The 25,942-nt window shown below is 35.5% G+C and overlaps 2 protein-coding genes across 3 annotated transcripts in view; both read left to right on the plus strand.

The window, feature by feature from the left end:
- The first annotated feature begins 2,129 nt into the window (after positions 1–2,129).
- On the plus strand, positions 2,130–7,395 carry LOC125490347. Of its 2 annotated transcripts, XM_048629322.1 has the most exons (4): positions 2,130–5,069; positions 5,455–5,523; positions 5,958–6,047; positions 6,395–7,395. In XM_048629322.1, exons 1-4 carry the CDS (start codon positions 4,392–4,394, stop codon positions 6,458–6,460), a joined length of 903 nt encoding a protein of 300 aa, XP_048485279.1. In that variant the 5' UTR covers positions 2,130–4,391; the 3' UTR covers positions 6,461–7,395. The 2 variants fall into 2 exon arrangements, 1 of the variants encoding a protein (XP_048485279.1); XR_007267619.1 differs by having other exon boundaries at positions 2,130–5,523; positions 5,958–7,395.
- Positions 7,396–7,651: 256 nt separating this feature from the next.
- Positions 7,652–25,942, plus strand: part of LOC105395080 (antichymotrypsin-2-like) — a gene marked incomplete at its 3' end in the record, with an annotated part of 28,706 nt that continues 10,415 nt past the window's right edge. Inside the window, 8 exon segments of the mRNA NM_001305514.1 lie at positions 7,652–7,679; positions 9,922–10,019; positions 11,635–11,778; positions 15,811–16,014; positions 16,466–16,564; positions 16,842–16,982; positions 17,708–17,917; positions 18,047–18,191. Of these exon segments, the coding sequence (NP_001292443.1) occupies positions 7,661–7,679; positions 9,922–10,019; positions 11,635–11,778; positions 15,811–16,014; positions 16,466–16,564; positions 16,842–16,982; positions 17,708–17,917; positions 18,047–18,191 (1,060 nt within the window). The 5' untranslated portion in view covers positions 7,652–7,660.

Consider the following 25,942-nt stretch of genomic DNA (forward strand, 5'->3'; position numbering starts at 1 on the left):
GAGAACCGATACAAAAACACAAACTAAGGTATGCTCCGAGTTTATGAAAACATGTATTGGTTACTAGGCCATTTTAATGTTTGTACCAACTAGTACAAACATATACCTACATCTCATTACCTATATCTTTATTATTCATAACCTTGCAAAGGCAATGTCTACCCAGTTTCTTAATTTATCTGATGAGCTTTAAAAGCAAAAAAAATTATGTTTATTTGCCAGTGTATTGAATAATCGCAAGAAAACAATCTAAGAATAAGGATATTAACTGCAAGTACCTGCACAGCGTCGGACCTATCAAACTGCCGTAACAAAGCCGACTAAGTCTTGTATTATGCAAACAAGCATCATGTAAGGCGTGGATTTATGAGCAAAGTTGCTTGAGAGTATCGCACTCGCGCCTCTGGGGGGTCACTCTATATGACGGAAAACTAAATTTTGGAAAGCTGCTGCGCGAGCCACGACTCTATCTCGTTGTATTAAACATACTAACTGCACGATGGCTATCGTTGTTTAGTTTTTCGCCAGTATAGAGTGACCCTCCTGAGCCCGTGGGAGCCCGCCGCCCGTGCCCCGCACTATTGCCTCATATATTCATATTTAGGCTTATTGTGACCCTTACGACAGAGACGTAAGGCGACAATCCTTTGGGAACCGAGAAGGGAGTCTCACGCGTCAATGACAACGATTTATGAATAAGTTATTGAGCCGAGAATGTTGGCGGAGGTGCGGGGATGTTCGGGACAGTGAGACTTCTAGACCTTTACACTTGACCGGAAAATGGGTGAGTGAAATATTAGTGTTTTAGGTTATAAAAATATATATAGATATAGATTCAAATAAGCAATTCATATAGACATAATTTTTCCATCTTCTACTTACTGACTGAGCTTTTCTGAAATGATTGTAGAATAATCATTGAATGACAATCGACAAGCAGTGGAACTATCAACTTACATAACTAATTTTATTGTTGTTCCACCAATACAGACCTACTGCTCATTTTTGCGGTTCACTGTTGGACGTTTTGTATGGCCGAGTTGGTCGACTTGTTCTTTTGAAATGAATTTAAAATCTCATGACCTAATTATTATTCCAATGAATGAGAGAGGCTGAGCTGTCAAGGAAGTTTCGTAATAAAAGGGACAAATGTCAAGATCTTTGCAAACTTTTTCTTGTTTCGATCCGGCAAGTCGTAACAAAAGACTCACACTCCAGTTATTAATAGTTGATATCATACAGACCTATGTGCTGACTCGAAATAAGAATAAGACCGCCTCTACTACCTTAAACATTACTGATTTTGTTACGAATCAAGCTCTTGGCCGGCAATCAATAGACGCAATATCGATTAGCGGACGAGGTCAACTATTAACTAATTTGAACAGCAGCCGTCCGAACAGATTAGCCTCAAATAACATCGAAGTTCCTTGCAAATTTAACTAAACTTCATCACTTGTCAACTGCCCTACCCTGCCCCCCGCTCGGTAACAAAACCCCGGCGTCTGAGGGGGGTCGGGAACGGAAATGAGGACTCTTCGATTATCCGCCAAGTTGTAAAGAGCTCGGTTTCGCCAGTAATTTGCCGCATTCAAGAACTTGGCAATGCCCGAAGTTGGCCGACTGCTGTTGTGTTGTGTCCGTCAAACTTGGCCGGCTAGCGGGCTGGCTAATCTTACTACAGGGTTACCTATAATAAAAACTCATATACTATATTATATTACAAAAATTATGAGTCCTCGTTCTTCTAATATTCTAAGGGTAGGTATTAAGGAATACTGCCAGTAGGTAAGTTTACTAAGGCAAGTGCCATGTCACTGATATTCTGCCCAGCATAAATATACGAAAAACAATATTGGTAATAAGGAATGATATAAAAAAAAACTTCTATGCTTATAATATATGATGATAATGTTCCAATGTTATTATTACCTAAATAAATGGAAAATTATAAACATAAATACAAATCAATATAAGATACCTACAAAGGATGGACTGCCATAAGCATTTTCTACCAGTCAACACACAGGAAGTGCAAGAAAATGTTTTACACATCATGTAGCAGCTAAAAACTGAAATTCAAAGTTAGTAGTTTTTTATCCAAGTCGCAGCGGTTTTTTACATTTAAATTTTCGTCTAAGACTACCAAAAAGAAACCATTTAAAATCTAAATTCAGTAAGTATAAGTACTTTATCAATTCATAATGTAGAAGCGACCTTATGAAAGGTTGTCAACTCAACGGCAACGTGCTAATATATTTATGATCGTCAGGTAACAAGTTGTTAGGCTAAGAGCACTTCAACATTAATAGCCGCCTGCTTGTAAAGCAACTTTATATTGAGCAAGTTTGAGAACTTATGATTAACGGATACAGACAGGCGTTGGGCAAATGTTGATAGCAAATATGTGCGAAGATTAGTGCTAATGCTCCTGAGCACACAGACTATAGTGTTAATTGTTAATAGAGATGCTCTGTGGACACTTTGGCTGGTATAGGTATATTTGCTTTGACCTATCTTACAGTTCCACAGCTAATAGTTAGATTAATTCCATAAAAGCTGCAGATTCACATAAGTCAGGGGCATAATTAATTTATAATTCAGTTTTAATTAAATCTTAACGGACTGCTACCAAGCTAATAAAATTTTAACTTTTGAATTAGGTTTTAGACGGTTCAAGTTTTGAGTTAGTAATGAAATTATACAATTTGCCTGTGACAAAGGTTTGTCTCACTGAAGATTAAACTTGTTTAAACCTCTTAGTTGAGACATACTTTGTCGTTTAAGAACTTTTCTTCATCTGCAAATCAACATTGTTTAATTAAATTATAACAATTTAAGGGATCCATACCGCATTGTATAAAAATAAAACATAATGGCCAATCATTAAGTATATTAATAATCAATTAAGATTTCTTTCAAATTTAAAATAAATAAACCTAGTTATTCTTACATATCTTAATACTTACTACCAAACTGAAAGTTTGTAAACTAGCATGGACGGATGAATTTTGTTGCTCTTTCACAGGACTTTTTATAGACTGGTCCAATTCATATGAAGTTTTACAAGTAGGGAGGTACCACCCATACTAAGCTGACACCTCTATTAACACAGGAATATTTAAGTGCTTGCTTATTCAAAGACTATGACTTTTAATAAAATTATAAGTAGATATTCTACCCATGACTGCAAGGGACCGAGAAACATATTTAAGTCAGAGATACATTTTTCAGTATAAACATAAACAGATCAAAAATATCAATCATTCAACTCTATTTTAATAAATTCAGCTTGCATTCACGAAACCTTATAAAGTTAATTTCGAACCATTTCACCCCATTCTCGAATTATAGGTCGTTAAAACTTAAAATCGTGTCCTAAATAATTAAAGCCACGTTCGCTTTAACCAAGCTCTATGTTTTTTTTATAAAATTACAGGCAACCACTTACGTTCGCGTGAAATATTATTTAACTTCAAGTCCCTGGAGGCCATTTTTGTGACTATAGATGTTATCGATGTCAATTACGGGCCATAAAATGAAATGGCTTCATCATAAATCTTGAATTTGCATGACACAATTTTCCCTAGGTGTTGCAGAGATTTAAATTGTCGTGTAAAATTTCTAACTTAAACTTCTTTCAATGGTAGTTTGATGGAGGCGGGTGGTGTAATATTTTCATTATGACGTACCTGAGCATCAATTTAAAATATAGGCTTCACACTGGCGATAGTTTTTCTGTCAATGTTTTACTCACATTACACGTGAGGTGGAGAAGGATCTGCGCGAGCGCCTGCGGACGACTGGCAGGAACTGAATAAGTGGCGTCTTTTGGTAGCGGAGGCCAAGATCCACTTTGGGTCAACGAGCCATCAAGAGTGACAGTGAGACATTGTAAGGCTTTGGGAGATGACTGACCAAACACCCATCGACAAGGCGATCCTCTGGATTGTGAGGTTTCATACCTGACGGATAATAATATGTGTCCAGTCGACCTGTAAGTGTTTGTCATAGCCTTAGAAATGATAACAATATACATGGTTGTCGGTTGGTAAAAAGTTAAGGGCATTTCTTAACTGCGCCGGTCCGGCCAACGTTAACCGATCGAGGTTAACTTTATTCTACATAACTGTTGGGAAATTTGCCCTTAACCAATTTAATACGCTTTTATTGATAATAGCTAGGATTATTATGGACGGTAATATATTTTGTAAAGAATTACATAAATAACAGAGTACTTTCCCATTGTATTTTTATTTCTATTCAGATAGTGGTGGTGTAAAATCAGCTAAGTGTTATTTTTTTTAGTTAATACCACGACCATTGTTACATTTATGATCATTAGAATATTACGCCTACGGAAAAAATAAAACATTTCCTAAATCAAAAATATGAATTTTAAATTAAACAAACATTCATATAATTTATTAGAAACAACTAACTGCGATAAACTTTTAAAAAGTGTCGAATGTATTATGATACAAATGTATGAAACTATATTTATTTTAACAGGATACGCTATAATTGATAGCAAATTTAGAATTCTCAAGTATTCATTTTATGTGTATATTTCATGCTACAACTTGACTATGGTGATGTTGTGTGGGTACTACTCTTTCGTCATGTTAATTAATGATTACGATGTCAGAGACGGCATCAAAATTGTTTTCACGTCTATCAAATTTATGGCAAAATTTTCATCCACCACTTTTATACCGATATTTTTCTGGAAAAATCGTGAAAAATACATTATGTTAGAAAATAGCGTGGAAACACTATCGAAACATCTGGGCATTCATAGCAAGAATGCTGTTGCTTTGAAATATTTATTTTTTTGTCAATTAACCACAGTTTATTGGTTAATTGATAGTGTGTATATTGTGTATTCTTCCGGAAGTGTTAGTAGTTTTGTGCACAACTATCCGGACTTTGTATGTCATGTTGTCATCACGAAGAGTGTCCTGACTTTATCCAGAATAGCTAAAAACTTTGGCTGTGTTAACGAGCTATTTCAAAGCATCGAAAATCAAAATGTTTTTTATGAAGAATTTAAACACGTCTCTATGGTGGTGAGTGGTGATGTTCGCTTGGACATGTTCAATTTGTACGATCAATACTATGATCAAATATGGGCCCATGTACAAAATGTTAATAATAGGAACTACGGAGCCGTTTTGTTGTGTTGTTTTTTTACTGGGTTGGTCAGATTATTCTTCACCATGTTCAGGATTGTAGGCCATATAGTTAATGATTCTGAAACCAAAATGACTTTAGCAGAAATGGCTACAAACATAATTTTCTTATATTTCGGAATTGTCACTCTAGCGCTTGTTTCTTTTGATGTTGAAAATGAAGTAAGTAAGTCTCAATTTACAACAATGATTGAGATTCTTATGAAAAAAAATAAGAGGGAACAAAATAAACTAAAATGAAAGTTAATCCAAGCTATTGAAGTTTCAGTTCCGCCGTCGACATAATGCTGAAATGATGGACACATTTAGATCAGAAAATCTTCGGAATAGTGTAAGTATGTATCAGTTATATGTATTTATAAGCATAATTAAATATTATACAAATAGCCCGCCCCAGGACGGACCCGACCCAAAAGTTCCCATGACGCTGGCAACATTACCACGCTCATTTATTAGCATGAATGGTACTGATAGGTGTATACCTACAACCAAGATTAACATTAGTACTTACATAGATTACAAATTATAATATTGGCACCTCGAGGTCGAGGCTCTTTATAAATAAACGCCCAAATAAAGTTGATTGGCATAGTTTTCTTATAGATAAGCATATAAACAACTACCTATCAACTAACTAACTAAACAAATGTCATCTTCATTTCATCAGCCCACTTTGAATGAACCAAACAGGACTATTGTGAGGACTATCATATTATTATCACTCTTACCTCCTCCTGAAGTTCCTCATCCGTCCACTATTTTCAGGTTCGTTTATTCAGCAGCAAAATCAATCGACAAAACGTGCGTATTGCTGTAGGCGGATCGTTTGATGTCAACTTGAGTCTTCTGATCAAGGTAGGAGCCGATGAATTAGTGTTGTGGTGCTTCAGAAACACCATGTACTGCAGTGGACAATACGGTATCAAGCATAGACAGGGGAAGGATTGCAGAAAGCAACCTACGTTACATAATAAAATATTTAGTAAAAAGGTTTTGAAAATAGGAACACCGACGACAGCATCATAATTGTACCTTGTTAAAGTACCTTTAACAAAACGTCAATGTTTTAATTAGTTAATAGGTAGTTTGTAAGTTTAACAAAGTACGAAAGTGTATCTACATATTAAACTGACTGTACTATGTTATATTTTGTTGTGAAAGTACAAAAATACAAGATAATTCAATGATTATTATAATTTCAGATACTTGGCTGTGCTGCAACAAATGTAACTTTAATCATGCAAATACCTTTTCCACCGAGTTTCTAACTTATTGGTAATGAGTATAGGTAACCAGTAACTATTCCAAACGAATTTGGCGCATTGTATTTTGCTAGCTGGATAAATAAAATAGATAAATTTACTTAATACTTAATGTATTCTTTCATTTACTTAAACATGAAGCCACATCACATCTAAACTAAATTATTAAAACAGCGCTTCACCATACGTACGCAACTGAAAAATCAATTTCACAGGTTTGATTTTTCACACGATTTTTTCCATATCCCGAATCTTTTCGGCAAAAGGAAAAGGATGACCGATAAATTGTTTGAAAAATCCAGAACCCAGAACTTCATGACGATATTCAACTAAACACAAACATAATATTATAGTAAAGATTTCTTGGATGCTTAAATTTCTAAATATTTATTAAACGACTTCGACTAATTATGATTAATCATACTTATTATGTATAAACTATAAAGGGGTTTTACCAGTTCATTAGGAAAAAAATGCTAAGGCGCATTTTACAGCGATAACATAAAACTTTTTAGTCATAGCTGCCAATCAATACCATTAGTAGGTATAATGTAAGACGAGTGCGAAATTTATATGGATCCTTCCTTACATTCCGAATGAAGAGCTACGGCTGCGAGACTGTAATAAATTACTGCTGTACTGTAAGATATAAAAAATCGCCTGGGCGCCAACCCGCACTAGGCCAGCGTGGTGGCCTTCATTGGAAGGAGACCCGTGCCCCTGCAGTGGAACGTGATGGATGGCGATGATGATGATGATAGTAGGTACACCGCTCTCTACTTTATTTACATTTCTGCAACTAACGGTTGCCTGCAAGAGATTGCTCTCAGAGATAAGGCCGCCAGAGATAAGTAATTTTTTGTCTGGTCTATTATGTCGGTTACCAATAAAGGTATATTCTATTCTATTCTAATTAAATTCTAAACGCAAACGAGAAAGATGACACAATGATATGCTGTCAAATCAAGAATATGTTAAACTTGGCACATGAACCCTAATAAAAACACTGGACCACAAAAACGACCATAAACAAAACACGTGACCTTTAATTGCTTCATATCACAGTTGAATAAGGTTTATATTGATTGGAATACGAAATCAGTTGGACATTCTTATCTTGCCGCTTAATAGCTCAGACAACAATGGTTATTTAACAGCATAGCTTTATACAAAAACTGGTTAGTGCGACTCCAGCTACGCGCAAGGATGAAGCTCTTAATATGTGGTGAGTTTGTGTTCCGTTTACTTGTGGCAAAGTGACATAGCGGAGACGATGCGAAATAAAAACAAAATGTTTCCATTTTGAAACAATCAGGTAGGCCGGTTATCTGTGGGTTTTTTAATCAAGTGCGCGATATCAGGTGGTAAGTAGGAAGCTAATTTTATTTACTTAACGTTAGTTTATTTACTTCTATGGTGTATGCGATGATTGAGATGAAATCTCCAACAGGATACTGAAAATACCTAGGCTTCTTCTGAGTAATGGTAAGGAAAGTACCTAAATAAGGAAATAACACGTCAACTCAAGGAGATTTGACCAAAATAACCAGTTTTCTCAAAATAACCGTCAATATAGTTTTATGTTGACATTTGACCCTGTCACTAAACGCACAACGATAATACAAAAACGTCAGATTAAAGTTTTTTTTATCTAAAAAGGAGGATAATCAAAACATGATGTTGATGATTTACTGTTAAATTTTAAATAATATAGAATAGAATACTCTTTATTTTGCACTATTAAAGACAAATATAATAATTATAGTACACACCAATTCGGAATAAAATACTGTTCCAGTTTATTTAACACAAATGGGATTTCCGTGGACATTCTGGGATATAAAGCCCATAGCACTCAGAGATAGTGTATCTTCGAAAGCGAGAGTGACCCACTTGTAGCCGCATAATGTTACTAGCCTATAGGAGCCCTTGGTTCTAGTTATTTTTCTGTGCCCTTACTCAGAGATTATCTAGAGCAGCTCCTGGGTATCTAGTCCTGAAGGGCTAGTAAAGGGCGTATTTAATACGTGACAAGAGTTTTGCATCGCGCTCACTCACATCGTGCAGCCTCAAGAGCGAGCGCGACGGAGAACTCTTATCACGTCTTAATAGCACCCTGTGCTACAGGGCCTGAATCGAAGATCATCTCCAATGCCGACATATCGCCGTAATGACGTTTATCTCGGGTGAATATTGAAAACTGGCTATTGTGGCGATCTCACGTAAAACCATACTCAATGTTATCATAGTTTTGGTCAATGCAGGTCATTCAATGTTTGTTTCCGTCGACACGGTAGCGCGCAAAAGAAAGTACGCAACTCCAATCCACCACTCCACCACGAGCCACAAGCGAGTAAACTTCTATGAAGATATCCACTGCGATTTAATGACCGTACCATACAGATCCCGCTGCTGAAAGTTGAAACATTCGTAGGTTGACACGAAGCAGATCCATAGTACCTACCATCACTGTATACATTTCAGTGTATCAGTGTATTAATTTGAAAGCTGCTCTTATCTACGGATGATAAGAAAATACTGCCCACCACCTTGTTGAATTTGTATTATGTACTTATTAAAATACATAATGTAATTTAACTACCATGTTTTTATGTATTGTGCAAAACGAATTAGGTATCATCATGGTTCCATACCATATGAAGAAAAGAAAAATGTTTAAGATGTAAATCAAAATCCAGTCACGATTGTCAAACTGCAAGGAGTAGGACTGCAAGGAGTCTTATCACAAAACTATCGGTCGATCGAAACTAACTATTGTTTCCCGATATAAGTCGTTAAGTACAAGTTTCAAAGGTTGACCAATCGAATTGATAACACCATGAATGATAACATTCTGACAATATTGTTTTGTATTCGATAAAAAACATAATCGTTCTATAGAACCATTGTAGAACTTCAGCATGGCTGGCGTGAATTGTTCCCACAAGGTCAAACCGCCGGCGGTGACGTAATGCCCACCAACCGGGAATCCCTGAGCCATTTTATGTTCAGTATTTTCCAAAACCTATTACGAAGAACACTGTGTACAGCATCGCGGGAATTTGTAATAGCTAAACGTGAGTATTACGACGAGTGCTAGTTATTATTAGATGCGGGTAAACATTTGATCATGAATTGCTGCTATAACACAGACCAAGTATTTTTTTCTGTACAGCAATGAGTAATCGCTCAAAGGAGCCACATACCTACCCAAAATAAACAATGCTACATTTCTAGTTCCATAAAATTCGTGTGACTTATAGCTGAGAGGTAACACAAACAACATATTTTCATTTATTTTATCACAATATTTAGGTATAATCACATAAATTGAGTTTGTTTGTGCACCTCACTATCCATTATATACGCGGCGTACACTTATCGGTGACTAATCCACACAGTGGGTAGATAGGAGATAAGCATTGGTGAGTCTAGGTGATAATATTCGTTCATTTGTTTCATTCCAGTACTGTCTGTGGTCGTGGCAACAATGGCGGACGAGATCGAGGACTTCAAGCAGCAGCTCAACAATGGAAACGATCTATTCACGGCCAATATGTTCTCGGTAAGTACTTTAAAATACCTTTAGTACTCTTAATTTAAAAGGCTGTGTTTCATTACAATGACTGATTAGTATCCGATGCGGCGTTGAAGTCCCGACTTCAATACCCGGCCGTTGCGGTGATAGATACTTCTGTATAGTTGTCTTCGGGTTTTACATGAAACATTACAAGAACCCCTTCTTCGTTAGGTACCTACTAAAGTAATCGCTATATTATGTTGTGTGAAAATAATAATTAAGGAACAGCATGCGAAAATATACAATACTGAGAAATTTAACTAGGTTCATGATTACTGAAAGAAAATGCATTTTCTTTCATGGCCATTGTCTACATAATGCCAGGTAATATGATTTTGCCAAAAACATAATGATCCTGAATTGCAAACATTATGCCACCCACCTAGGTGATTCGTCGCGGTCCTAACAATGAAGATAAGGCCATGCAGTAGAATTATTAAATCAATATTTTTTATTGTGTTTTGCCAAACAATACCGACTATTCATGCTACAAAATGTATGTTGCTTTCAATGTCAAAGCTAAAATAAATTAAGTATAATTGGTTTGATAAATGATCAGCACATTTCCCATGGCCTTGCTATTTAATGCTTTTACCTTAATTTATTTTCGACATTCAACATTCTGAACGCTAAACTTTAGGTAAATACAGAAGTAGCTAGCAGGTCAGATCTTCATCAATCAATGTATAAATACGAGTAGCAGCTGCTTCTCAATACAGAACGTTGGTATAATGATAATATCTAAATAAGTAGGTACGGTCAAGTGCAGAGAAACCTGACCCCCCTCTCATAGTAACAATGCTTCTGAGGGGTGTCAGGTTTATCTGCCCCTTACTGTACATACATACATCCTCATCCTCACTACTGTAATCCCCGAATGGGTAATCAGAGGTGACTTGCAAGCGCGCTACTCGCTATCTGCATCTGACGAAAGAGATTTAATTTAAAATTCAAGGCATATATTTACTGATAGATATTTCAACAGGATAAGGGGCCGTCCATTAATCACGTGAGGTCGTTTTTCACATTTTTTGACCCCCCCTCCCCCCTGGTGATATTTGGTGAGGTTTGGGACCAACCCTCCCTCCCCCCCTCTGGATCACGTGTATTTTATTGAAAGTCTATGTAAAGGCAATTTTTGACTAGAAAAAATATAGGTCATACTACAAATTGTTGAAATTTTTGCGTCGTCCAAAATATCGGTTCAGAAATACCTAATTTTTGACAAAAAATTAATACACGTGATGTCTAACGAGAACCCCCCCTCCCCCCTCGTGATGTTTCGTGAGGTTTTCAGTACCCCCTCCCCCCCCCCTTTGAGCCTCACGTGATTAATGGACGGCCCCTAATCGGAAAAGATGCTCTATGCAACGACATTTTAATACGAACTATATAGATAAATGGAGTCAGTGCAAAAGAAACGACTCGACAAATAAAACCCCAATTCTACCACTCAGCTTTTATTTTGAATCAGTTCGGTTAAAACGGTTCCTGTCGCAAAATGCAAACAGTTTTTTGCATTGTTTTTGTATGACATGTGTCACAACATCTTGTTCGTAGGTATGTATAAGCTCTAATGCTAATTTATTTCAATCAACAGGAGGTTCTGAAGCAGCAGAACGGCAAGAACGTGGTCCTGTCAGCCTTCTCGGTGCTGACTCCGGTGGCGCAGCTCAGCCTGGCCTCCTCGGGGGAGACTCATGACCTGCTCCTCAAGACCCTGGGCTTGCCCAGTGACGAAGCCGTGAGTACCAAGTTAATTAATTCATAAATTGACAAAGTAAATTGGTAAAAAAGCGAACATAATGCTAGTTGCATTCTCTACCGGTTAACCTTTGGTGATGCTGAAAAAGTGATTGATATTGCGATAGGCTTAGACGATGGAAGATGGTCTATATTCAGTTATTAGCCGTGACTCTGTAATGGGTGGGAATTGACTTCAATTAGGCGAAGGAATTTTGTGTGTACCTTCGAGAAGGCGAGTGTAGCAATATGTAATAGGTTTAAGGTTTAGACTACTAGTACTTTTATAGAAAAAATCTATGTTTCTAACTTGGTAAGTGTATTATGTAGGTAGGTATATTTTATTCTTTATGAATTTTATGATGATTGAATTATCGTGTTGTGATGAAATGCACGAGTAGGTTTAGACTACAAGTACTTTTATAGAAAAAATCTTTGTTTCTAACTAGGTAAGTGTATGTAGGTATATTTTAATCTTTATGAATTTTATGATGATTGAATTATCGTGTTGTGATTAAAGTGCACGAGTAGGTAAATTTATTTGATTTGATTGTTATTTTCCTGTTGCCTCCGACGATACTGCTATGCGTATTATTAAACAAATAGGTATGAAAGTTTTATGAATTGGATGGGAGGCCGTCATATGCAAACAATAGCTCATTCGTCTCAGATTCCAATACCTAACCTATACCAACATAAACATGAGTTATCCTTAAGGCCCCGTACAGGGTGACGTGCCGCGCCAATTTTGGGTTTTCAATGCTCTTCACACAGCACACGCAGTGACACGCACACATGTAAGTTTGCACAGTGGGTCGATAAACTTTTACTCGCCAACTTTATTGACAATTATGTTCAAGTACATTTTGGGTGATTTTAGGGTAAGTAAGTATAATTCTTACTTACACTGGTAAGCACCAGGAAAGAGTAGAAATTAATAGGGGTCGGAACCCGATTAGATTTCTAAACAAATGTGGTATTTACTTGTAGAAAGGTAACTACAGGTATTAAAGTGTAGATAATAAGTTATACTAAGGGTATACTAAGCCGAAAGGGGATGACTCAAGGGGTCATTCTGAACAACTTTAGTTCTACGAGTTTTGCAAAAACGCGAAAAAAAAAATTCGTTTTCCATGGTAAAAAGTCACGTGTCAACAAAGTTTCTATGATAAAGGTTTTTTTGGTTAATTTTTAAAACTCGTAGAACAAAAGTTCAGAATCAGTCTCACTTGTTTTAACCCGACTGCCGAAGGAGGAGAGTAATGTTTTTTGATTGTTGTATGTATGTATGTTTGTAAGTATATTTTTTGGTGGCAGAATAATATTTTTTCATATTTTTAGAGTTTCGTACCTCAAAAGGAAAAAAGCAACCGTTATAAGATCTCTTTGTTGTCCGTCTGTCTGACTGACTGTCTGTCACTGCCCTTTTTCTCAGAAACGGGTAAAGATATCAAGCTGATATTTCGCATAGATACGAGTATGAGGAGTACCCAAAAAAAAATGGGGTACTCCCTCTCCCATACAAGTAAATTGGGGCTGATATTTTTTCCGGTTATTTTGATGGTGTAGGTAGGGTATCGTTGAATAGGTCTTTTAATATTATAGGTATAAAAAAAGGTTAAAATATAATTATTTGGCTTTACCCTTAAATTTGGGGACCACACCATAGACAAATCCTAATTTAAAAAATGATTTCAATAGATGGCGTGATTTTATGTTGGGTAACTCAGAATAAGAAGTGATGATATCTCAGAATAATAATGGTTAATGGTGCTATTCCGCTGAGCATCGAAACCGGTGGGACGCTAATGAAAAGTGGTCATGGAAATGCACCAGGGTAGACCCTGCTCCTAGAACAAGGCATGAGTTTGTGATTTGTGTGCGTGAAAAGCGAGGATGGAAACTTTGAATATTTTCTTGAATTTTTTATTATTGATGCAATAACATATAATTAGTAGGATTATTCTGAGTTACCCACCAAAGTCACCCCGTGGCAGGTTGACTAGATAGGTACTTTTGCAAATCACGCCATATATCGTTGTTTTTATTAGTGGCTACTGTCTATAGAAGAAATTCCGTCATTGACAATTTTACGTTACGAATGAATTTAGTAAACCCAGTAAACCTAACTAATCCAGAGGAAACCTAAAATATATTTCTCTCTCTCTTTGAAAAACATACTTAATAGCCCAAACTCGATTCTATTCTATTCTCTGTGGGGGTGTAAGTACCTGCACCTGGCTCTCTCGAGTGGAACCTTTGTGCATATCCCCAAGATCTAAACTGCCTTCCTAAGCTTGAACCATTTCCCACCACGCTGGTCCACTGCGGGTTGGTGGGTTCACATATCTAGATGTGCTAAATCTAGATATGCAGGTTTCCTCACGATGCTTTCCTTCACCGTTAGAGCGATGGTATACATTGTACTTAAGTTAAAAGAACTCATTGGTACATGTCAGCGCCGTGATTCGAACCCGCATCTCTTGCGTGAGAAGCGGGCGCTTACCCGACTGAGCTACCACCGCGCCCAAACTCGATGCTTTTAGCTATTAAATCTTTGAAATAAAATTCAGTCACCTCCGTGTTACTGCCCTCATCAGATCCTCACGAGACCATGCCTCAACCAGCACCATGAGACTGTGTTTTTGAATCCTAACCTAATCTTCCTACGTATTGTCATCACTTAGATCCATTCACTATATTCCTGCTCCTCATCCCAGGGCCGTGGGGACCGGAGGCACGTCAGCTTTTTAAAGACATCAGCAGCAGACTAATAGAAGTCTCAAGGGACCCTAGGGCTGGCACTTACCTATCACAAAGGCTAAGCATCGCTATATAGCGGGGTAACGCGGCCAGTGTCTTGGGTACCCTACCCGACAGTGGCAGCGATCTGGCCAGCATCTTCTTTTTGGTTTAATTTTAATTTTATATTAGTTAGTTTTAGTTAGGCATTAATAATTATAATTTAATCAAGAAGTACCATGGACTTAACTAATAAAAAACATTATCATTTAATTTATTGAATATAGTATAAGAATTATGCTTCCTCAATTTCAAATCAAATTATGTTGGTGTCATAAAAGTTGAAAAAGTGCAATGACAACCAATGTGCAGTGATTTTGTGTCTGTACACAATTAGATCGCGAGCTGTCAGTGCCGCCTAAACCGACGTGACCCTTCTTTGGAGGCCACCGGCCGACTGAGTCAAACGTCGCTTGTGTTTATGATTTTATAACACAGAAAGCCGCCATAGATATTTGTATGAAGATTTGAGGGAAAAAAATTGCTCAAGTTTGGGATTAATTTACACAAAATAGGTGTGTGTTTATTAAAAAACAAGGTATTTAGCGCCTAGTCCAAGCATTTATCTTTATAATTTGATAAGAATCATATGAAAATTCTTGATAATTACGACACAGTTGTTACAATACGGGAGTGTGATTTACTGGTTTTTCGTAATTAATTTACAGTTATCCATAAGCATTTACTTAAATTCGAATGATTCAGCACCTAGCTAGACTCTTCGGCTACCTGTGTGATTTTTTTCAAGGCTGTAGAGCATCATTTACTACATAATTCTATGATTGCCAATCCTCGATTGCCTATTGTCGACCCTTAAAAGTAACAAATTAAGTAGTCTAGATCAACCTACATGATATAGTGTAGGTATTACATGGGAATGCAACGAGAATGATGGCGTTGTAGACAGATGAATCAACACCTTGCATGCGGAACGGAATTACAATTCGTCAATATGTTTTATTAAAATTCTTGGTTTTAATTCCAGTTTTTGAGACGATTGCATTGTTTACTTTGATAGATGTATCAAAAAATATATTCTTGATGTACCTACTTATATTTTGTCTGTGTTAATGCCCTATATTTATATAATTACAGTAAATTTAAACAATATTTTACGTTTTCATTATCAATAACGCCACCTCTACACCTCTACAATTTATTAATGTAAAATAAAAACTTCAACCCAAGTTACACTACACACTTAAACTAAGAATCTCCACCACATTTACAGATCAAAAGCGTATTTCCGCTCGTGAACGCTAAACTGCGGGACATCAAGGGGGTGACGCTCAAACAAGCCAGCCGCATCTACCTGCCGCTGACGGCCGAGCTGGCCGACGACTTCGCCGCCGCGTCCAGGGATGTCTTCGGCTCCGAAGCCAAGAACCTCGACTTCACCAAAAACGTCGAGTCCGCTAAAGAAATCAACGACTGGGTAATTTGACGGTCTAATGGCGTATTGGTTAGTGGCCCTGACTGCTATGCCGAAGGTCCCGGGTTCGATTCCCGGCTGGGGCAGATATTTGTTTAAAGACAAATGTTTGTACTCGGGTCTTGGGTGTTGATATTTATATTTAATATGTATCTATCTATGTATTTGTGTAGATATATCAGCTGTCCAATACCCATAACACAGGCTCTGCCTAGCTTGGGGTCGGATGGCCGTGTGTGAGATGTCCCCACATATTATAATTACGCTTAATCGTGTCGTCGTTTAACCTGTCGGTAAAATGCAGGTGATGCCGAACTTGCGAATCAATCATTAATCATGCGATAAGTATTGGTCACAATGATAATTATGGTTGACTCATTAAATATCTATTTTTGTAACAGTAATTCACAAAGGTAGTAGCTGAGTCATATTTACTAATCATAGTTTCTACCAGGTGGAAGAGCAGACCAACAACCGTATCCAGGACCTGGTGGACCCTGACAGTATCAAACCCGACACCGCCAGCCTTCTTGTCAATGCCATCTACTTCAAGGTAAATAAATAGATCCATCAATTGTTATTGGAGGAATTGAATCTGCTGTAAAATGTCGTATTTGATTAGAATACACTATGAGTTGCAAAAGTAAAGCCGAAAGGATATGACAAAGATATTTACAAAAATTTTTTGAACAATGGTAGCTCAGAATGTCCAGTAGTCTTTTGGCTTATACCATACCACCACCACTTTTGCCAATTTGTATAACGGTTGCCATGGAATGGCACACATTCATTGATATACCTGAACGAGACATCGAGGTTATCTTTTCCAGGGTACATGGAAGAGCAAGTTCGACAACGCGAGCACCACCGAGCGAGACTTCCACGTGTCCAAGGACAAGACCGTGAAGGTTCCCACAATGTACCAGAAGGCTAGCTTCAAATATGGAGAAAGTGCTGAACTGGACGCTAAGGTAATTACCTTATAAGGAAACTCAGCATTTGAATTTCCCCTTATTCACATTTAAAATCGTTTTAATAGGGAAGTAGTGATACCTACAAACTAAGTTCTTTGAAATAGATAATACAATCAAAATCCTATACAGTGCCACAAACTTATCTGTTCCGGTGAGAGCTCACGTAAATGCCTAATATTTCTTCATTCTTTAAGATGTTTTCCCGTAATGGTAATTTACCCTTGCGGTTATAATAAACGCATCTAATACAGGGTGTTGCAAAATTGGCATACTAAGCCGAAAACTACATGTGCAGCATGGTATATCTAAGCCCGAAACTAAAATTAGAATTTGGAAATTCGCGAAAAAAATAATTAATTTTCCATAGTTAAAGTCACGTGACCAACAAAGTTTGTATGGAAAATGAATTTTTTTTTTCGCGAATTTTCAAATTCTGATTTCAGTTTTAGGCTAAGATAAACCATGCTGCACATGTAGGTTTCGGCTTAGTATAGACTTTTTGCAACACCCTGTATATATATAAAAAATGAGATATGGACCAATTTAGTTTACTGTCACCGGAACAGATAAGTTTGTCGCACTGTAATACCAAATAATTATGAATTTATGACATATAATATAACTAAGGTATACATACTTATCATTAATTTGTCACCATTTTCATTCAAATGATAACAAATTCTGCGGACAATTTGAATTTATTTATAAAACACTACTTTCAGCTTCTGGAAATGCCCTACGAAGGAGAAAAAGCGTCATTCCTGATCATTCTGCCCAACGACATCGAAGGTCTGCCCGCCCTGACCGAGAAGCTCAAAGAGCCACAGCACCTCAACAAAGCTCTCAGTGAAATGTACAAGGCCGAAATCCAAGTGTACATTCCTAAGTTCAAAATCGAGACGGAGACCGATCTCAAAGAAGTCATGTCTAACGTAAGTTTTTAAAAATGGACCTATGAAAATCATTTAAAATTATACCTTTAATGGTTACCGTTACCTACTTTTAACAAAATTTAAAATCACCAAATTCTACAACACTAATTTCTTCAATTTTAATTTCAGATGGGTCTATCCAGCCTCTTTGAGCCTGGCAAAGCCACAATTGACAAACTATTGAAATCTAAGGCGCCTTTGTATATTGGTGATGCGAAACAGAAGGCTTTCATTGAAGTGAACGAGGAAGGGTCTGAGGCAGCAGCGGCTAATGGTAACTATGCATCTTTTACACTTATTCGGCCATCTTGAAGTTAAAGCAAGTGTTAATATGAGTCTGATACAGCTCATCCCCAGTCGATTCGAAGATCGTTTTGCCCACAAATGTGTACGTAGTTTGTGGGCCCGACGTTCATAAAAAAAAAGGTGGTGACTGACAAGTTGAATATTCGGCATGTCATTACGGGGAGCGGAGCTGCTCGATACATCCTAACTAATATTATAAATGCGAAAGTAACTGTGTCTGTCTGTCTGTCTGTCTGTCTGTTACTCTTTCACGCCAAAACTACTGAACGGATTTGAATGAAATTTGGTATACATACGATCTAGACCCTGGGAAAGAACATAGGCTACTTTTTATCCCGGAATTCCCACGGGAAAACTTTTTAAGGCGAAGCGAAGTGCGCGGGAACAGCTAGTGTATTATACAATACAAAACAGCTCGAACTAATATCCACGCGAATATTCACATCAAGCGAAAATACAATAATGTCAGTCGCTACCTGAAAATCATAGATTAATAGACTGAACCATTACATTTTCGATAAATATAAATTATTTCAGCCTAAGATAGTGATAAAGACCATGATCGAACTAGGATATACTTATATATCAAAATAATTATTTGACAATGTCTTCCAACTCTTGCTTTCTCTTCTGACGTTTTTACTACAGCCTAAAGTAAGTACCTAGTTAACTAGATAGATTTTGAGAAAAACATTTTCTTTTAGTTTTCGGTATTGCCTACATGAGCCCAGTAATATCCGAGCCTCTGATTTTCAACGTGAACCATCCCTTCGTGTTTGCTTTGATGCAAAAAAGAACCATGCTATTTAACGGAGTTTTCCAATCATTATAGGTATTTGAGTAATTATATATGAGTAATTGATAAATCATTACAATTATTACTTGTTAATTTGCTGTTATTGAAATTGCTGACTTTTGCTTATTATACGTTGGGTCTGCATGGTTGTTTTGTCATTATATTATATGGAAAAAGTTTACGGTTAGGAAACACTATTATTCAACTCATTTCCTATAAAAATCTTTTTATATGTTTTTTTTATTGATTCTTATTAACAAACTATTACAAGTAACACATTTTGGTCCATCACAAAAGAAAATGCAAAATATGCATCTAGGTAATGGCACTGAGTTTATTAAACAAGAAGTACAATACAAATAGCTTAGTATGTACCGTACCATAATACTTTCAGTGGTGGTGGTAAACTTCAAAAGTGCGATGAGTCAACCAAGCTCGCTCATCGTCGACCGTCCGTTTGTGTTCGCCATTCGACGGCGCTGCGTTCCTAGCTTGTTTATCGGAGCATTTCGAAACGCTTAGGTCAGTTACAAATGTTAAAATAAAAGATCGTAGTTACGAATATGGGTTTGACTAAACAAAACATGAACTTGACATTAACATTTCAATACTCGTCTCGTGATGATGATAATCTGGAACTACTTACATATTTATAGTGTTAAACTGAAAATAGCATCTGTACCTATGCGTAATGCGTATGCTATCTTTACATTTACTCAAGTACTTACCTAGTAAAGAACGTGATAGCAAAATTAAAATTAATATAAAATACACTATCCATAAACTCGTAAACCTAAATTGCATAAGTAAGACCTAATTATAAATTAAAAAAAAAAACAACCAATAGAGTCACCCAATGAATGTTATAACTGTAATTCCTTTGTTCTTCATAATACCTACTGACGAGAAAGAGATTGAGTTACTGATAATGGGGTTAAAAAATAACTGCTCTGTTGGTTCGGATAAAATTTCGAATTTACTACTTAAGCAGTACAGGGACTTTCTTGTTCCTCCTCTAACATTTATCTTCAACATGTGTCTTGTACTGGGTATTTTCCTTAATGTCTTGAAAATCTCTGAAGTTCGTCCTATTCATAAGGGTGGTGATAGGCACCGGGTTGAAAACTATAGGCCAATATCTATTCTACCCTCTTTTGGAAAAAAAACGCTTGTCAAATTCAGAATATAATTATACAATGTGTTGTTTTTCGAACCCGACGAACTTTAAGGGTAGATTCTACGAGTAATTTCATGGAGAAAAAACCCTATATGTGGGATCAAATCTCAATATTCTAGAAATGGCGGCCATTTTAAAGTAATATAAAACAGCAAAAGTTGACATTCATGTGAATGTATTTTTATGTATTTTTTTTTTAAGTATTTGAGTTAAGCTAAACAATGATACTAAAACCGTATCTCTACGTCGAGGCAGTCAAGAATTATTGAAAGTTCAAACACACCTAACGGAGCTGATGTAAGTAAGATTTCATTTACAATCAGAAAACTCTTTCACTTAAAATGATGAAAGAAACACCAAAAACAGTGGTTAGGTGTGTTTTGAACTTGCAATAACTCTTGACTGCCTCGACGTAGAGATACGGTTTTGGTATCATTGTTTAGCTTAACTCAAATACTTTTGAAAAAAAAACATAAAAAATCAAAGGTAGGCTATTTTCAAAGTCATTTAAGTAAATGTCAACTTTTGCTGTTTTTTATTGTCAAAAAAACTACATTACGTGCTTTTAACTTGTTTTATGTAACTTTTTAGCAAATGTGGATATTTTTATCAGATAGAGATGACTTTTTGCGGATAAAAGCATTTTATTTCATGTCCGTAAGACGTTTAAATCTCGAGATATCATTTTTATGACGAAGAAGAAAAAACTAAGTATCTAAAACTTTAAAATGGTTGTTATTTCTAGAATACTGAGATTTGATACCACATATAGGGGTTTTTTCTCGATGAAATTACTCGTAGAATCTACACTTACATTATTTGATTTAAAAAAAAACAAATTTCCCCCTATAAATGTAACCAAACAAGAAAGCATATTCATTTTATTTAAACACCAAAAAACAGTGCTAAAAATAAAGTGGCGTTTTTTTTTTGATGTTTTTGAAATTGCTGACTTTTGCTTATTATACGTTAGGTCTGCATGGTTGTTTTTTCATTGTATTATATGGAAAAGGTTACTTGTAAAATAACATCCTGGAAACACTATTATTCAACTCATTTCCTATATTTTAAATCTTTTTATCTGTTTTTTTTTATTTATTGATTCTTACTAACAAACTATTACAAATAACACAAAGAAAATTCAAAATATTTTAAAAGATTACCTACCCACCTAGGTAATGGTACTGAATTTGTTAAACAAGAATTACAATGTATGTACCGTACCATAATACTTTCAGTGGTGGTGGTAAACTTCAAAAGTGGGATGAGTCAACCAAGCTCGTTCATCGTCGACCGTCCGTTTGTGTTCGCCATTCGACGGCGCTGCGTTCCTAGCTTGTTTATCGGAGCATTTCGAAACGCTTAGGTCAGTTACAAATGTTAAAATAAAAGATCGTAGTTACGAATATGGGTTTGACTAAACAAAACATGAACTTGACATTAACATTTCAATACTCGTCTCGTGATGATGATAATCTGGAACTACTTACATATTTATTGTGTTAAACTGAAAATAGCATCTGTACCTATGCGTAATGCGTATGCTATCTTTACATTTACTCAAGTACTTACCTAGTAAAGAACGTGATAGCTAAATTAAAATTAATATAAAATACACTATCCATAAAGTCGTAAACCTAAATTGCATTAAAATGTACTTATAAATTTAAAAATTAAATCATCACCAAAATATTTTTTTGTACACTAACGCCTAGCACCAATAAAATTAACTAAGTCCATATTAATTAAACCTACTCCAAAACCGAGATACCCAAACAAAAACGTTTACGTTTCAAAATAAAAAAACACGGCTCAAAATAATTGCAAGTTTACAAAAGTAAAATAGATATTCTTTTTAGTCACCAAAACGGATAAATCATCACCAAGTCATGTTTCCTATAATATGATAAGAATGATGGCACTATTTACATACCATAATAATTATATGAATATCATTAAAATTTATTTCAAACCAAACAAGCTATACTGTCGCTAAGTGGATATGTCGCAGGCATCTGGTTGAATCTCCTTTTTAGTTGAATCACTAGCCCGTTCATTGGATGGCGCTATCCAATTGTATGTCTAGACCGAACGTTGATTGTACAAGCGTCACAAAACGTCCAACTAGTTAGCTGACTTAAAATCAGTCAGATGGTGAATAAAACAAATATGGCGTCTAACAGCTAACAGCTGACACAAAAAGCACCTATATTGTTAGTTTTTTTGCAAATAAATTTGCTTTAAAGTGCTTTATTTGTGTTAAAATAGTGTGACGACATGGATTTACCTATTATTACGCCGCGAGCGGATAGTTTCAAAGAAAAAATTGTGCCGAAACTTGATAGTTATGAACAACAATATGAAGGTACGTTTATTGTTATTGTTTAGTTCATTTGTGAGATAAGAGCTTTGTAACATAGTCTTTTTGTTGACTCTTGTCTGGTCATGTTCACCCTAACCAGACATTACAAAGTTGCTATACTACTTATATCCCATTCAACGACTTCGCTGAATGACGTTCAGTCAAGACGTCGAACGTTACAATCAACGACTTGACGAGTTGTCCTTTAGTCATACAACTGAATAGCGCCATCCAATGAACGGGCTAGTGGTTCAATCAAATAGAAGATTAAACCAGATGCCTGCGACAGATATAACTAGCGCGCACGGCCCCCCGTCCCCGTCCCCCTCCTCATTAGAAGATATAAAGATATATTATACTAGGTAGATAGCTTACTAATTATTTAATTATAAAAGCATTTTAACAAGCGACTGTAGTTTAGGGTACGATTACTTTTTTTGGCTTAGCGGGGTTACTAAAATGATACTCATAAAACAAAATATTGGTTACATCAACTTAGCGAAAATATAAATAATCTGATTTGAAATAAATTTAAATGGCGTTGATATAGTTTTATGGTGTGCAGTAAAAATATAATTATTCTCATTTCTGCAAAATTATAGGAGATACCATTTGATGACAATTTATCCGTTTTGGAGGAAATTTCGAATTTATTGGAGTAGAATTGAATAAATTTAGGTGGAGGATTAAATACAAGACTTTAAACATTCATGCCATAAAACCAGTCATTAAATTAATAAAAGCTGAGATGCAGCTTTAAAATTGCGTATCGTCTACACAATTAGGAATTTATTAAAGGTATTACTTACTCGGGTATTTTATTTGATAGAGATTTCTATGTAACTAAAACTCATACCTTGTTTTAAAAAAATAAAGAATAAAAACGCTTGTCAAATTCAGAATATAATTATATAGACGATAATTTGATTAAAAAAAAATCAAAATTTCCCCCCGTAAAAGTAACCTAACATGAAAGCATATTCATTTTATTTAAACACCAAAATCAGTGCTAAAAATAAAGTGGCGTTTTTTTAGATGTTATTGAAATTGCTGAATTTTGCTTTTTATACGTTGGGTCTGCATGGTTGTTTTGTCATTGTATTATATGGAAAAGTTTACCTGTAAAATAACATCCTGGAAACACTATTATCCAACTCTTTTCCTATAAATCTTTTTATCTGTTTTTTTTTTAATTCATTCTTATTAAAAAAACTATTACAAGTAACACATTTTGGTCCATCACAAAAGAAAATTCAAAATATTTTAAGATTACCTACCCACCTAGGTAATTGTACTGAGTTTGTTAAACAAGAATTACAATACCAATAGCTTAGTATGTACCGTACCATAATACTTTCAGTGATGGTGTTAATGGAAAGAGTGGAAAGTCGACGCTCGTTCACCGTCGACCGTCCGTTTGTGTTCGCCATTCGACGGCGCTGCGTTCCTAGCTTGTTTATCGGAGCATTTCGAAACGCTTAGGTCAGTTACAAATGTTAAAATAAAAGATCGTAGTTACGAATATGGGTTTGACTAAACAAAACATGAACTTGACATTAACATTTCAATACTCGTCTCGTGATGATGATAATCTGGAACTACTTACATATTTATAGTGTTAAACTGAAAATAGCATCTGTACCTATGCGTAATGCGTATGCTATCTTTACATTTACTCAAGTACTTACCTAGTAAAGAACGTGATAGCAAAATTAAAATTAATATAAAATACACTATCCATAAACTCGTAAACCTAAATTGCATAAGTAAGACCTAATTATAAATTTAAAAAAAAACAACCAATAGAGTCACCCAATGAATGTTATAACTGTAATTCCTTTGTTCTTCGTAATACTGACGAGAAAGAGATTGAGTTACTGATAATGGGGTTAAAAAATAACTGCTCTGTTGGTTCGGATAAAATTTCGAATTTACTACTTAAGCAGTACAGGGACTTTCGTGTTCCTCCTTTAACATTTATCTTCAACATGTGTCTTGTACTGGGTATTTTCCTTAATGTCTTGAAAATCTCTGAAGTTCGTCGTATTCATAAGGGTGGTGATAGGCACCGGGTTGAAAACTATAGGCCAATATCTATTCTACCCTCTTTTGGAAAATAAACGCTTGTCAAATTCAGAATATAATTATACAATGTGTTGTTTTTCGAACCCGACGAACTTTAAGGGTAGATTCTACGAGTAATTTCATGGAGAAAAAACCCTATATGTGGGATCAAATCTCAATATTCTAGAAATGGCGGCCATTTTAAAGTAATATAATACAGCAAAAGTTGACATTCATGTGAATGTATTTTTATGTATTTTTTTTTTAAGTATTTGAGTTAAGCTAAACAATGATACTAAAACCGTATCTCTACGTCGAGGCAGTCAAGAATTATTGAAAGTTCAAACACACCTAACGGAGCTGATGTAAGTAAGATTTCATTTACAATCAGAAAACTCTTTCACTTAAAATGATGAAAGAATCACCAAAAACAGTGGTTAGGTGTGTTTTGAACTTGCAATAACTCTTGACTGCCTCGACGTAGAGATACGGTTTTGGTATCATTGTTTAGCTTAACTCAAATACTTTTGAAAAAAAAACATAAAAAATCAAAGGTAGGCTATTTTCAAAGTCATTTAAGTAAATGTCAACTTTTGCTGTTTTTTATTGTCAAAAAAACTACATTACGTGCTTTTAACTTGTTTTATGTAACTTTTTAGCAAATGTGGATATTTTTATCAGATAGAGATGACTTTTTGCGGATAAAAGCATTTTATTTCATGTCCGTAAGGCGTTTAAATCTCGAGATATCATTTTTATGACGAAGAAGAAAAAACTAAGTATCTAAAACTTTAAAATGGTTGTTATTTCTAGAATACTGAGATTTGATCCCACATATAGGGGTTTTTCTCGATGAAATTACTCGTAGAATCTACCCTTAAATTATTTGATTAAAAAAAAAACAAAGTTCCCCTATAAATGTAACCAACAAAAAAGCATATTCATTTTATTTAAACACCAAAAAACAGTGCTAAAAATAAAGTGGCGTTTTTTTTAGATGTTTTTGAAATTGCTGACTTTTGCTTATTATACGTTGGGTCTGCATGGTTGTTTTTTCATTGTATTATATGGAAAAGGTTACTTGTAAAATAACATCCTGGAAACACTATTATTCAACTCACTTCCTATATTTTAAATCTTTTTATTTGTTTTTTTTTTTATTTATATTGATTCTTACTAACAAACTATTACAAATAACACATTTTGGTCCATTACGAAAGAAAATTCAAAATATTTTAAGATTACCTACCCACCTAGGTAATGGTACTGAGTTTGTTAAACAAGAATTACAATGTATGTACCGTACCATAATACTTTCAG

Source organism: Plutella xylostella, chromosome 22 (genome assembly GCF_932276165.1).
Source record: "Plutella xylostella chromosome 22, ilPluXylo3.1, whole genome shotgun sequence".
NCBI lineage: Eukaryota > Metazoa > Arthropoda > Insecta > Lepidoptera > Plutellidae > Plutella > Plutella xylostella.